We start from the raw sequence: 11,979 nt of genomic DNA, 5'->3' as shown, positions 1-11,979 counted from the left end.
TATATATATATATATATATACACACGTATATTATACATACAGTCACGAAATTAATTATCTGAATAATGCGCCATTATATTGATTTTTTCAAACTGTTTTTTGATTGAAAGTTGATTAAAAGTTGATGGTTAAAAGTTGTTCCACGTATTACGGCATTGATTGTCCAAATATAAACTATCAATGGCATAATGTAAGCGTAATACAGGTTTTAACAACAATTTGAAGAAATTATCCATAATGGCTTTGCATTGTTCAGACAATCAGTTTCGTGACTACATATGCAGGGTATATATACTAAAAGTACCTTAAAGATTTTTAAGGGGCTATTCTTCGTACAAATTTAAGCCGAAAACTTCAACATATCCGAAATGGTTCGGTTTCAAAGATACATGTTATCAAAGTTGAAAGAAAAATTCTATTTTTTCTCAGATTTTTCAAAATCAATCGGTTAATTGACTAATTGTGATAAAACTTTGTATGTTTAAAATTTTATGAAAATAATTTAAATACGAAATTTTTCATTTAACTTTGACATCCTATATCTTTGAAATTAAGCCGTTTAGAATTTATGATCATGTGAAGATTTCGTTTTAAATTTATGTGAAGACTTACCCGTTAAAATCTATTAGTATATTTAGTATACACCCTGTATATCGATGATATGTGACTCACGAATAATTGTTATAACAAATACTAATTTATGGGACCCAAATCGACTAGATATTGTTTCATATTAGTTCCTACTTGATTTTTAAGTCTTCACGTTTGCTTTTATTTAGCTGACTAATCGTAAGACTGAATACGAATACAGTGCAATATGATTTAAAAGAAAAACAAAAAGAGACAGTAATTTGATGAAAAAAATCTGAATAAGAGTCAATTTGATAGACAAATACGAGACGAATGCAACGTAGTTGTAGCGAATATACCTATACGTATCCAATTAACACAGCCGATATATATATATATATTCGCAATTATATATTCGTAATTATATATTAAATATTAAATCATGCTATTAGAAAATATACACAAGTATATTCGCTCTCTCTAACAATTTTACTCGTTTATTTATCAAATTGAGACTGATTTAATATATGTATTATTTATATTTAAATTCAATTTAATAATAAAGGAACTTTAGTAGTTAAAAGTAAATTCATATTTTTATTCTAAAAGATATATTATACAGAAACTAATTTATACATAATATATATGATATATATATATAATATAATTTTCGTGTTATTTTATCTAGAAAAATATCTGTTTTGTTTATCTCAATAATAAATTATATAATAGGTTAGAAAAATTATGTAAAGAAAGAATCTGAATATTTTATACAATATCAGTCGATAGTTATGTAAAAGTCGGAAATGTAAATGTCTTCACGTAATGATATTTTAAACAAAAATTAATATCCACTCAATGCATTTTTCGATTTTAATATATAAGTGGATTAATACAAAAAATTCGAATCGACTTGTATTTGAATTATTACCGCAAATTTGCATGACAATAAACAGCGTTAACATTTCGTTAATTGATTAAATGCAATTGATCTTTTTTGGCCGCTAACATTTTAGACTATTTAATAGATATAGTAGAGTAACAATATATTGATATATATGTACTGAAATCCTCGATAGTGTAAAATAATCTTGAAATTCGCGACGTATACGTCACGATGTATTACATGTATTTTGAGGTGTTACTTACTGACTAATTCATTTTACATGCGATCCAGTTGGAGCATCTCGATTTATATAGTCCCAGATAAATGAATATCTAACAATTAAGCGGACAGAGGTGTATCTGGTTTTCGCGTGCACACAAAGACGTAGAGCAGTTTCATACGTGTGCTAGTAAAGAAAGTGAAATCCTTCGATATACATATATTCGCATAATTATCGCTTATTATTCGTTTGTATTATCGATTCAATGCCTCGGAAAAACGTACGTATATTTATGCATACGCGCGTATATAGAGTAACAAGTACATATGTGTGTGCATATTATGTGTACATAGATTGTATAGAGGAAGAGAGAGAGAGAGAGAGAGAGAGAGAGAGAAATAAATTATGTATTTAAGAGAGTATGTTAAAAGAGACAAAGAATGTTATTTATGAACACGGGTCACAATTTGGTATAAATGTATTAATAGGCAATGATAATAAACGATACAATAATAACGTAACAATGATAAATAACAAATGAAATAATAATAATTTAGCAACCCCTTGGTGTTCAATTGTACTTACATGGTGTAATAAATGTTTATAGTGTCTACACACACAACATAAACATATATAGATGCATGTATTTTCGACACCTTCATAATTTTCCTAGTTTATCGTTGCAATTATTACATTTACGATGTGTATCGAAAATATATCATACAGCGTATCTCTTCGCAATTCGTTAAATTCGAAAAGGAACTCGCTGTAACATCTTTAAAAATGAAAATCAATTAAAAAAACTAAATTAAATTAATTATTTAAATCTTATTTTAATTGACAATTTGACATTAAAAATAGAAGCAAATTTAATTGAGCAATTTAAATTTTTTATAACTAATTTATGACATCCGTACATCGTTTATATCGCAGATTTGTATTGTTTGTAAAATTAAAATAAGAATAATGCATTCCGACGAAGTATGTACGTCGTCATTGTGATTGATGCATTAGCATCTCATTTCGGAAATTCCGAAAGCCGGTTTTATCATCGTGACTGTGAGGCTCGAAATGTTTAAAGCCTATAATGTGCTCTCTGCTTCCTATTTTTTGCTTCTCATCACTTATTTCTACCTCTTGTCCTGTACTTCCTTCTATTTCTATCGCCTAGACTGAGACAAAAGTTGATAAACTCCGGAAAGAGACAATATAAACACGATAAAACGATCGCATAGAGGAAAAAAAAGGCAAGATGTAAAAAGCGAGAAACAGAAAGTAAAAGAGCACCCTGTAGATTAGACTCAAAACATAATTCGAAAATGCAAAGTGGCACGGATTGCGTTATTATTTCGAAATAAAGTAATACGTACGTTTGATAAATGTACAGGTTAACAATTTTATTGTATCATATCGTATCCCGTATTTATCGATAGGAAGTTCTCGGAGCAGCCTTTTCCCCATCCATCGGAAGTGGCAGATAGAATCTCGTCCGCGCAAGCGGCCGGCGCGGAGCGGCGTTTCATTCTGCGGAATGCAGCCATCTTGCTCCGTGAGAAACGCGGCATCTCGCGCACACACATATCCGCACTCGCGTTTAGATGCGACGCATGCATCGTCGTGACCGGGACTTTTCGCGCGCGCACTCCATTCAATCCTTCGGTGAAGCCTCGAGACAATCTCGATGACAATCGTGCGTCGAGTTGCGTTAAATGGACCACGCGATTCGATCTCGTGAGAACGATTGACGCTCCGCGAGTCACTCGCGCGCGGCCGTTCGAACGAGACTAAAGCTCGATCACGTGATCGAGCGCTGCCTCGCAGGGCCGTCTTCATCATTCTTCACCTACATCAGCGGGCGATGTTGATCCGTGACCGATCTCGCGATTCTATAATAAGAAAGCAATTAGTTTACGTCGTTTTACACCTCGAATGAAAGAGATCGCGATTTATGCTTCTCTGTAGAGCCTCGAGAGTTTCGTCTGCCGTAAGTATAGCCATAAAATCGTCTATTTTATCAAAAGCACCCGCGCGCGCGCAACTCGTTAAGTCCTGCTTTTGTTTCACTCTCATTCTTGGCGAGCCGGTGAAACGTTCTTGGAAAATAAACAACAAGCATGAGCTACGATTACAGATCTTCATAAACTTGACATTTTTATTACGATTATTAAACGAAATGCATAGCGAATAAAAAGTATGTACTTCCATTAATTTTTTTTACAGAACTGAGAGGAAATGTTCTTATATGTATATATTAGAGAAACATTTAATTTTGTATTTGTAACAAATAATAACAAAGTAGCTATTATATGTAAAACTATCGATGTTTAGGATAAATTTTTTCAAGTTTTATAAACTTCATAACTCTTATTTTACAATTTACGTTATTATAAATAATTAAGGCTAGGTTGTTCTCCATCTTTTTTAGTAAAGCTCACTCACTGTCTTATTCTCTTTCTCTTTTATGCTCTTTTGTTCTTATTCTTTTGTTTGTCCAGTAAATAAATTATCACACAATTTATCCGAAGGATGGAGTAACCGACTCTTAATAATTTTGATTTAATTGTGAATCTTATACTACACAGCCAATACATAATTTTGTATTGACTGAAGAAGACTGCAAAGTGAGTCGAAATATACTGTTATTTGGATGGAATAAAATTATAATTTGAGGAAATTCACTTCTTATTACTTGCGTTACAATAACAACAACGTTGCACTCATCGGCCCTCTACTAATAGGATTTCTGGCTTATAATATACGTTTCATTTAAAATTGTAATACAAATAGTATACATATCTTTGTACTATTGAGAAAGTTAAATTATTGTAAAAAGAGAAAATAATCGTCTGAAGAATTAAAATTATTAATAAGACAGACATTTATAGCAGAAATAGTTTTACCATCAACCGACGGAGAGTGTAAAATCTCATCCTAAACTAAGAAACGAAAATAGATAATATTTCTAAAAAAAAAAAAGACTTACAGAATATCGTATTATTTAACATAAGTACATTTATTATAGACATTTTCTCCGTACAAATTTGCACTCGCCGTGGAAATTCGGCAAAAGACTCCGGCCCTGCGACTCGTGGAATACGTACGCACCAGGGCAAATGGATTTCATGTGTGTGTGCGCGGGAGTACGCAAGGGAGGAACGGATTTTCAGTCCGCGACGCGGGCGACTCGCGGAATAGCTCCGTACTGAGCGCAGCAGGAGTCAAGGAGTAGTGGCAGCGACGGCGACGGCGACGGCAGTGGTACATAGCCTCGGCTATCGCGTCGTCGTTATTCGCGCTACGCGTTCCCGCGAGTAAAAGCGGAACGCGCGCATCGTATTCGTGTGGTCTCGCGAGGTTCGTTCTGGACCCGCGAAACGCGCGATCGCATATCCGAGGTGCGCGCGAGCGAGCGCGCGCGCGATGGTGCCGCGGTATCCGTAGATCGGTCGTCCGTGTGCATTGTAATTCGTATATACGAATCGCGCGCGCGAGGAAGTAGTGCGTGAGAAACGGGATTTACGTGCGAAGAGAATCTCTCTCTCTCTCTCTCGGCCGCCGAAGAGGAGAGGAGAGGAGGTGGAGCGAGTTCGCGCAGGATCAGGTCGGTTGCGGCGGCGGCGGCGGCGGCTATGCGGAACGTCGTCGCGACGGTACGAGACCTCGTCGTCGCGGCTCGAACGTCGCGGAATGGGGCCCGTTGATCGGGTCCGGGAGAGTGGCTACGACGGGCTTCGACGACCATCCACGACGACGGAGGAGGCATGGACGTCATCGGGGACGGGGACGAGCAGACCCTCCAGGCGATTCTCGGTGAGTTAGTTTATAGTTAGTTAGTAGTTCCCTTCCTCTTTCTTTCTCTTCGCCTTTTGCGTTTCGCGAAAGCGAGCAACGCGCGCTCTGTCAGTTTTGTTTTTCTCGCTCCGGCGCGGCGCGGCGCAACCAGGAGCGCGCGACTCTCTCGTTTTCGAGCGTGTCGCGTAACGGTACTAGATCCTTCTAAACGCGGCGCCCGTTTACAGTATATATATGTATAGGCGCGGATCAAAAGCGGCGACACGACCGCGCGATGACAGCTACGGAATGTCGTGAATTTGACACCGACACCGTTATCGTGTATGTGCATCGCGTTTTACGCGCTCTCTCTGCCTCCGCAGCGCGTGAATATCGAAGCGTGCGTTGACCTTAAACGTTATTATACGCACCGGATATATATATATACGCGCGCGCGTACCGCGTTTTCAACCTTCGAGTCTTTTCAGTCGAAAGGAACGAACGACGCCATCGGTTCACCGATGCTGGAATCGAAAGCAATGGAACGCAATTCGTGGAATTCGCGTGCGAAACACTAGGCTCCATCGGCGCTGCTAGGAGCCTAGGATCGCTATTGTCGCTATAACGTATAGTGTTGCGCGTCATCCATTTGGCGAGAGGGAGAATTGTCTCTCTCTCGATTTTGCGTTTTCGTTTAAACCGATTCGGCTCTCACCTTGTCTTAACCCTTCGATATCTGGGAATCAATCTTGAAAGAGATGAGTCTTCGAAATTCACCAGCTGACCAAATATATAATTATAATAAATATTCTCTAGTGAATATATTTGCTTGCTCTTGTACAATTTTTACTCATTTCAAAATACGCAATCGTACCCCTGATAGATTCGATGATAAAACGACTGTTTCGCGTTTTCTTAAAAGGATAATATATATAATACTTTTTACATACGAAGTTCGTCGGTCAAAGACTAATTCGTATCATTGCGGGCTGTGGAGATATCCGAAATTTGAGATCGACGATAAAAATGTGCGTCGAAAGAGGAAAGTCGGCTCCCGCGGCTTGTAGGCGTCAACGCGATACTCTCGCGCGAAATCTTCCTTATCGCGAAAAGCCGCGAGGTTTTTTGCGTCCCAGAAGAGATCCTTATCCTATTTATCCTCTTCGCATATTCGTTCTTAATTATCTTTTCCTCGTACCGGCGCGGCGGCGACGGCAGTCCGAGGCTGAAGGAAACTGATTGACCATGCGATTAACGGCCGAAGTCAACACTCAAAGCATCCTCAGTTTCGTACTCGAAATTAGGCGAATTTTGGCGTGCCTCTGGTATAGCAACCAAAAGTAACCGCGACTATAAGACTATCTTCGTTTTCAGGTATCAGAATAAGACAAAGATATGCTTAACCACGGTTACTTTTGGTTGCTATACCAGAGACACGCCAAAATTCGCCTATTGTGTGACTCGAAAAGTACCGATCCGGTAGAATTTGGAGTGCGAGGGTTAAAAGAGAAGAGTCACACACCGCGCTTACGTGGATACGTTTATCCTACTTTTGCCTTGACTCTTCCCCCCCCCCCTCCACACTCGCGGAAAAACCGCCTTCGCATACCTGTTACACGCGCCTCTCAGTTTGATGCATCGCACCTCGGCGTTTTTTTTTTCTTTTTCTTTTTTGCTCTTTTCAGACCTCGCGCGCGAGGGCCTCGCTGGCTGCAACGCGATCGGCGCGATTGCGGAATACAAAGTAAAATGAAAAAAATGTATGTAGGTACAACACACGGACGGCGATCCCGGTCTTCCGCGTATATTAACGTTTCCTTCGAGTTTGCGATTTGCGGCCCGTTCCACGTCGGGTGCATTCACCTGTAACGAGTGCAGCGTAGCGTTCCTTATGTAGGTCAGAGGTTGTAACGTAATGTCCCCACCGATCTTCGAGATGAATGCACCACCTCGTCGGGCACGAACCAGGAACAAAGCGTTGTTGTTATCTCGTTGATCCTTTGTCGGCTCGAGAAACTTGTACCGTCCATATAGCGACACCGATCTCCCTACTAGACCCTCGAGTTTCATATATACATATATAGACGCGTTTAATCATACAGAGATTACTAATCATGTGAAGGAGAGAAAAGTGAAATAAAAATCTTTCAAAAGACCTAGAAAGCGACGGAATGTTTTTCACGAGACGCCGGTATGATTTCAGAAAACCGTTAGGTCAGGTCAATCCTTTCCATAACAGTTATTGGTCGATTCGATCGCGTTCCACATAGATCTCTCATTCTTTCTCTCCTGTCGACCGAGCTGTTATCCTCTAGCCGTTACCAACAATTCCACACTGTTCTCTCTCTGCTACTGCAGACAGATAGTGAAAGTCGCGTGGTGAACGTGCTTTTCCGTTTATTTGGAATTAATGGTTTGATAATTCACGGTAACCTACACCAAGACGGGCAATGTACCGCTATACACTATGCATTCACTTTTTGAGTCACCTGTCTATTCAATCGATAACTAATATTTCTCTTGTCCGACCGCGCTCCTTTCATTCTTTCCAGAGTCACATCTCTTTTGTATATTAAACGCTTTGCCTTTTAAATGAAATGAGAATAACGTGGTTTAATGTGAACGATGAGAGATACTCGGAGGCTGCAGTTAACGCAGACGTTAAATGAGTTATTTAATGACAACGTGGTTAACGTGTACTACACGTTTACTTGTACACGTCTGTGATAAAATGCGTCATTGACTAGAAAGATGTGGAACACGACGTGTGATTTCATTCGTGCGTTTCGAAATGTTTTATATTTTTTTTTCTCGAGCGAGCAACGCACATGACGAAACGCATTCGTTACGAGCCGTCATACGATGATAAATAATTAATTTTGACCCGTCGCGCGTTACGACATTAATATTAATCCAGAGCATGTGTAATTTCATTTGTCAAGTTTCTAATCAGACAGTACATACATTGTGTTCTGCATTTAGCTTGTCTCCCCGGAATGAGAAACAATGGAGACAGTGCTCCAATTTCATCCGATTCGTTTATAAATAGTAACGGGTGCTTTATAAGTTGTAGCTTATTACGCTCGATATAATAATAGCGGGCGCAAATTGCAACAAACGGTGTGTTGTCAGAAGAACCAATTTACTACTTGCTACTTACTTATACGCTTCGCCGAGGCGACGCGACGCGCAAGGTTTTCGCAACGTTTGTCTTGAAAAGCGACTTCTTCAGGCACCCGACAGTTTCATGATACGATTTTTTTTTATCAATTCTATATACTCTTTTCGAAAGAATACGACGGAAATATCTCTCTCGTCCAAAATTTCGTGCTCTTTTACTCGATGAAATTGCGGTAAAAAATAATTTAGTTTTTATCCTTCGCGACCGTCCTTCATCGCTCTCGCGGTTGTATCGAGGAAATTCGCAGTCTCGTCGGGTTGTACCATCGATCGCGACCTAAAATTTATTTTGGACTACGAGCGCTTGCAACGAGTTTAAATAAAACGATCATGAAAGTCGAATTCGATCGCCGCGCGAGCTTATCGGTGATAGTTGAAGCTCGCTGCGGATGAATTATGGGATTTCATCGTGTATAGCATGGCCGTTCAGGAAAGTTGTGCGCAAGCCGGTAGAATGTTTTGTGCCACCCACGAAAGCACATTGGTCGATGAAAAGCTTCGCGGGTCCGCCTTTCGCGAAAAGCTCGAGCATGCGCGTTCTTCCTGCTACGTCAAGTAGGAGAGGCTATTTACTAAGCGTTATTCTTGCCTTTGTTAACGTGTACTGTTGTGAAGCGTCTTCGCATAAATATCTTTCAGAAAATTGTCGGGTGTATTATATTCTAAACTAAACCGCTATTTGTGACAAGTGCTTCTCGTTCCGAGAAAAATTAAAAAAAGAAATTGAAAGGAATACATTGCGTTTTTATTGTCTGCTTAAAATATATTAATGAACAAATCTTTATGAATAAAACTGATTATAAAATATATTTTATAATGAGATTGATTAATATAATACTAAATGATGAACAGTATTAATAAAATATGAGAGAAAATTATATGTTAATAAGATGCAATATGTAAGATTAAATTGAAGATTAAAAATACTTAATAAATAGAAATTCTTTGGTACAAATATTCAATAAATATAATATATTTGGGAGAGAGGGAGAATTTCACAACTCTGTATGATTTATATTTTATTATAGCATAGTTGAAATGATGAAAATTACATCAAATTATATCAAATTACATAAATTAAATGTATTAATCGTAAAATATACACACAAAGTTATATCACATACACCTTTTAGTTCTTAAAAAGGGGAGTAAACATATCGCGAACATCGTAAACATAGGCACGTGCCCCAGGCATAATGGGGCGATTTGTTTAATCGATGGCAAGACCCTTTGATTCTGGTAGACTTCACAATCCGCGATCACTTATCGCACATATTTTTTTCAGGTATTACGAAGCGAAGAATATATGTTGTAGCATACAGCTATTATTAGATGTCGTTAATATTTTCTGATATTTTTCCTGTTAATGTAGCGACGTTATTAATGTCACTAATTTTGAATATTTTAATTGTATATATAATATATATATTTGCAGTTAAAATTTCAAATCAACTTGACCGCTCTTTTTAGTATAGAGACTCGAATAAGTATTATTTTAACAATCCTTTGCAATAATTAGTGTCGATATGCTGTTTTTGCAATGCTGTCACCAAAAGCGAAAGCTGAATTCTACCGTTGAAAGTTTTATCGAGCATGAAACTGTAGCAACTTACAAAAAAAGTTAGTAATAATTCCGACAAATTGTATTTCCGAGAGGTCCTCTTTTCTACGATTCGTAAATCAGAAGTTACGTAATGAAAGTTGCTAATTAACGACTGCTTTCGGACACTTCCTTCATCTTCCTTCCTTGAGTAAGTTAGATGTACAAATTGTCAATCGATTAATCTTTCGTCATATATATTCGTAAATAACACGTTTTTTTAAAACATATTATATCACCAAAGTTTTTACATGTAAAAACTGTAATATTTTTATTTTTTTTAATGTAGGATATTAATTGCGTTCGGCAGAAAAAGCAGCTTTGCAACTGTCGTGAAATTCTTTAATATAATTGCCCTTAGTTCCTCACTGGATCTAAATGTATAAAACCAATCTCATATTCGAGAGTTTTACAACAGTTGCAAAGCTGCTTTTTCTGCTGAATACAGCTAATAGAAATAACGTTTTCAACGATCGTGACCAGCGATTATTATGATTCGACCTATTGTAAGTTTGAATCGCGACAATGTCTTCATTTGCAACGGTTAATGGTCCTCGCTATACGCTCAGACGCTCGTCGCGGACTTTACTACACCGGCTGCTCTAGATTTTCATGGGAGATTGTTTATAATGCAAGAGAGAGGATGTGTGGACTACTTTACGACTCGCGAGCCGCCGTTGCCGACGCGATCGTTCAACGTACAAACGTTCTACATGTAGAACGGACTGGTTACAAAAACCGGAGGAAGCGATAATCCTTTCTATTAGTAACTTTTTCTTTTAATTCTGTTTGCACAAATGACCTTTAAGCGCTACATCGTTTAATAATATAATGAACCGTATCGAGAAAAATGTATGAATCTTGGTAGTAAATCGGTAATTATTGGACGATCTGTATGTTGTTGATATTTCTAACAATGGAAAGCGCATGCCAACATATATTTTATATACATATTTTATATACATTGATGATCAAATGCATATTTTAATTTTGCAATCGATTCTCTCGAAGAAGTTCAGGAACGTCGAGAAAATCGTTAGATTTATCCATGAGATGTGGGCAGAACCACGTTCGTATAAATTTGTCTTCTTAATACAATAGTTGTTTTGCGGAATTCTTTACGTGTTATAAATTCTAACGTCAATCGCGATCAAAACGCTTGTATATTTGTATCATCGCAAAGTGGCGCAACTAGTGAAAGCCGATGAATTCCTCGAGCTAAAGTTCAGGGGGCGTATCACTGTGGGAATCAAGCGACTTTTCTCTCCGCATTGTACTACGAAGATTATGATACTTGGTTAACTTATTCGTTAAACGTTCGATCGACGCACCTGTCGTGTAACGCGTCACGCCGGTAAACAATACAAAAGCGTGTAAAGCGTTATTCGTAATAATAGTGAGGTCAATTCTTTTCTTTTTTTTTTTTTTCGACCTTTTTCGTGGAAGTTGGAAATATATTCCGGTCCCTTGGAAAAATTCCGCGAGTTTATCGATCCCGGGGACGATGCTTGCGAATTCTCCAAGGAGACTATTATACGGTAACAAAACGATACGCCTCGAGCTGGATATCAGTGACATACAATGAGACACGATTCAACATGCTCACGATCACGATGAGGTAGGGAACCGTGGAACGTGGTATTACGGGAGAAACATGGCCCCGGCCGTTTTCTGCTGATGTCCCGATGTCGTGTCTTCCGTTCGAGTCACGCTAACTTTTCTCGCTTGTTCCCGTTCTCGAGCCTCCCCCTC

General features: G+C 38.3%; 1 protein-coding gene across 1 annotated transcript in view; it reads left to right on the top strand.

Moving 5' to 3' along the window:
- The first annotated feature begins 5,247 nt into the window (after positions 1 to 5,247).
- Positions 5,248 to 11,979, top strand: part of LOC108775992 (myelin regulatory factor) — a 24,181-nt gene continuing 17,449 nt past the window's right edge. Inside the window, exon 1 of the mRNA XM_018542479.1 lies at positions 5,248 to 5,486. Coding sequence (XP_018397981.1) covers positions 5,438 to 5,486 — 49 coding nt within the window. The 5' untranslated portion in view covers positions 5,248 to 5,437. The remainder of the gene's footprint in view (positions 5,487 to 11,979) is intronic.

This window comes from Cyphomyrmex costatus, unplaced genomic scaffold (assembly GCF_001594065.2).
Source record: "Cyphomyrmex costatus isolate MS0001 unplaced genomic scaffold, Ccosl1.0 scaffold332, whole genome shotgun sequence".
NCBI classification, from domain to species: Eukaryota; Metazoa; Arthropoda; class Insecta; order Hymenoptera; family Formicidae; genus Cyphomyrmex; species Cyphomyrmex costatus.
This window is presented reverse-complemented; position numbering and strand designations above follow the sequence as displayed.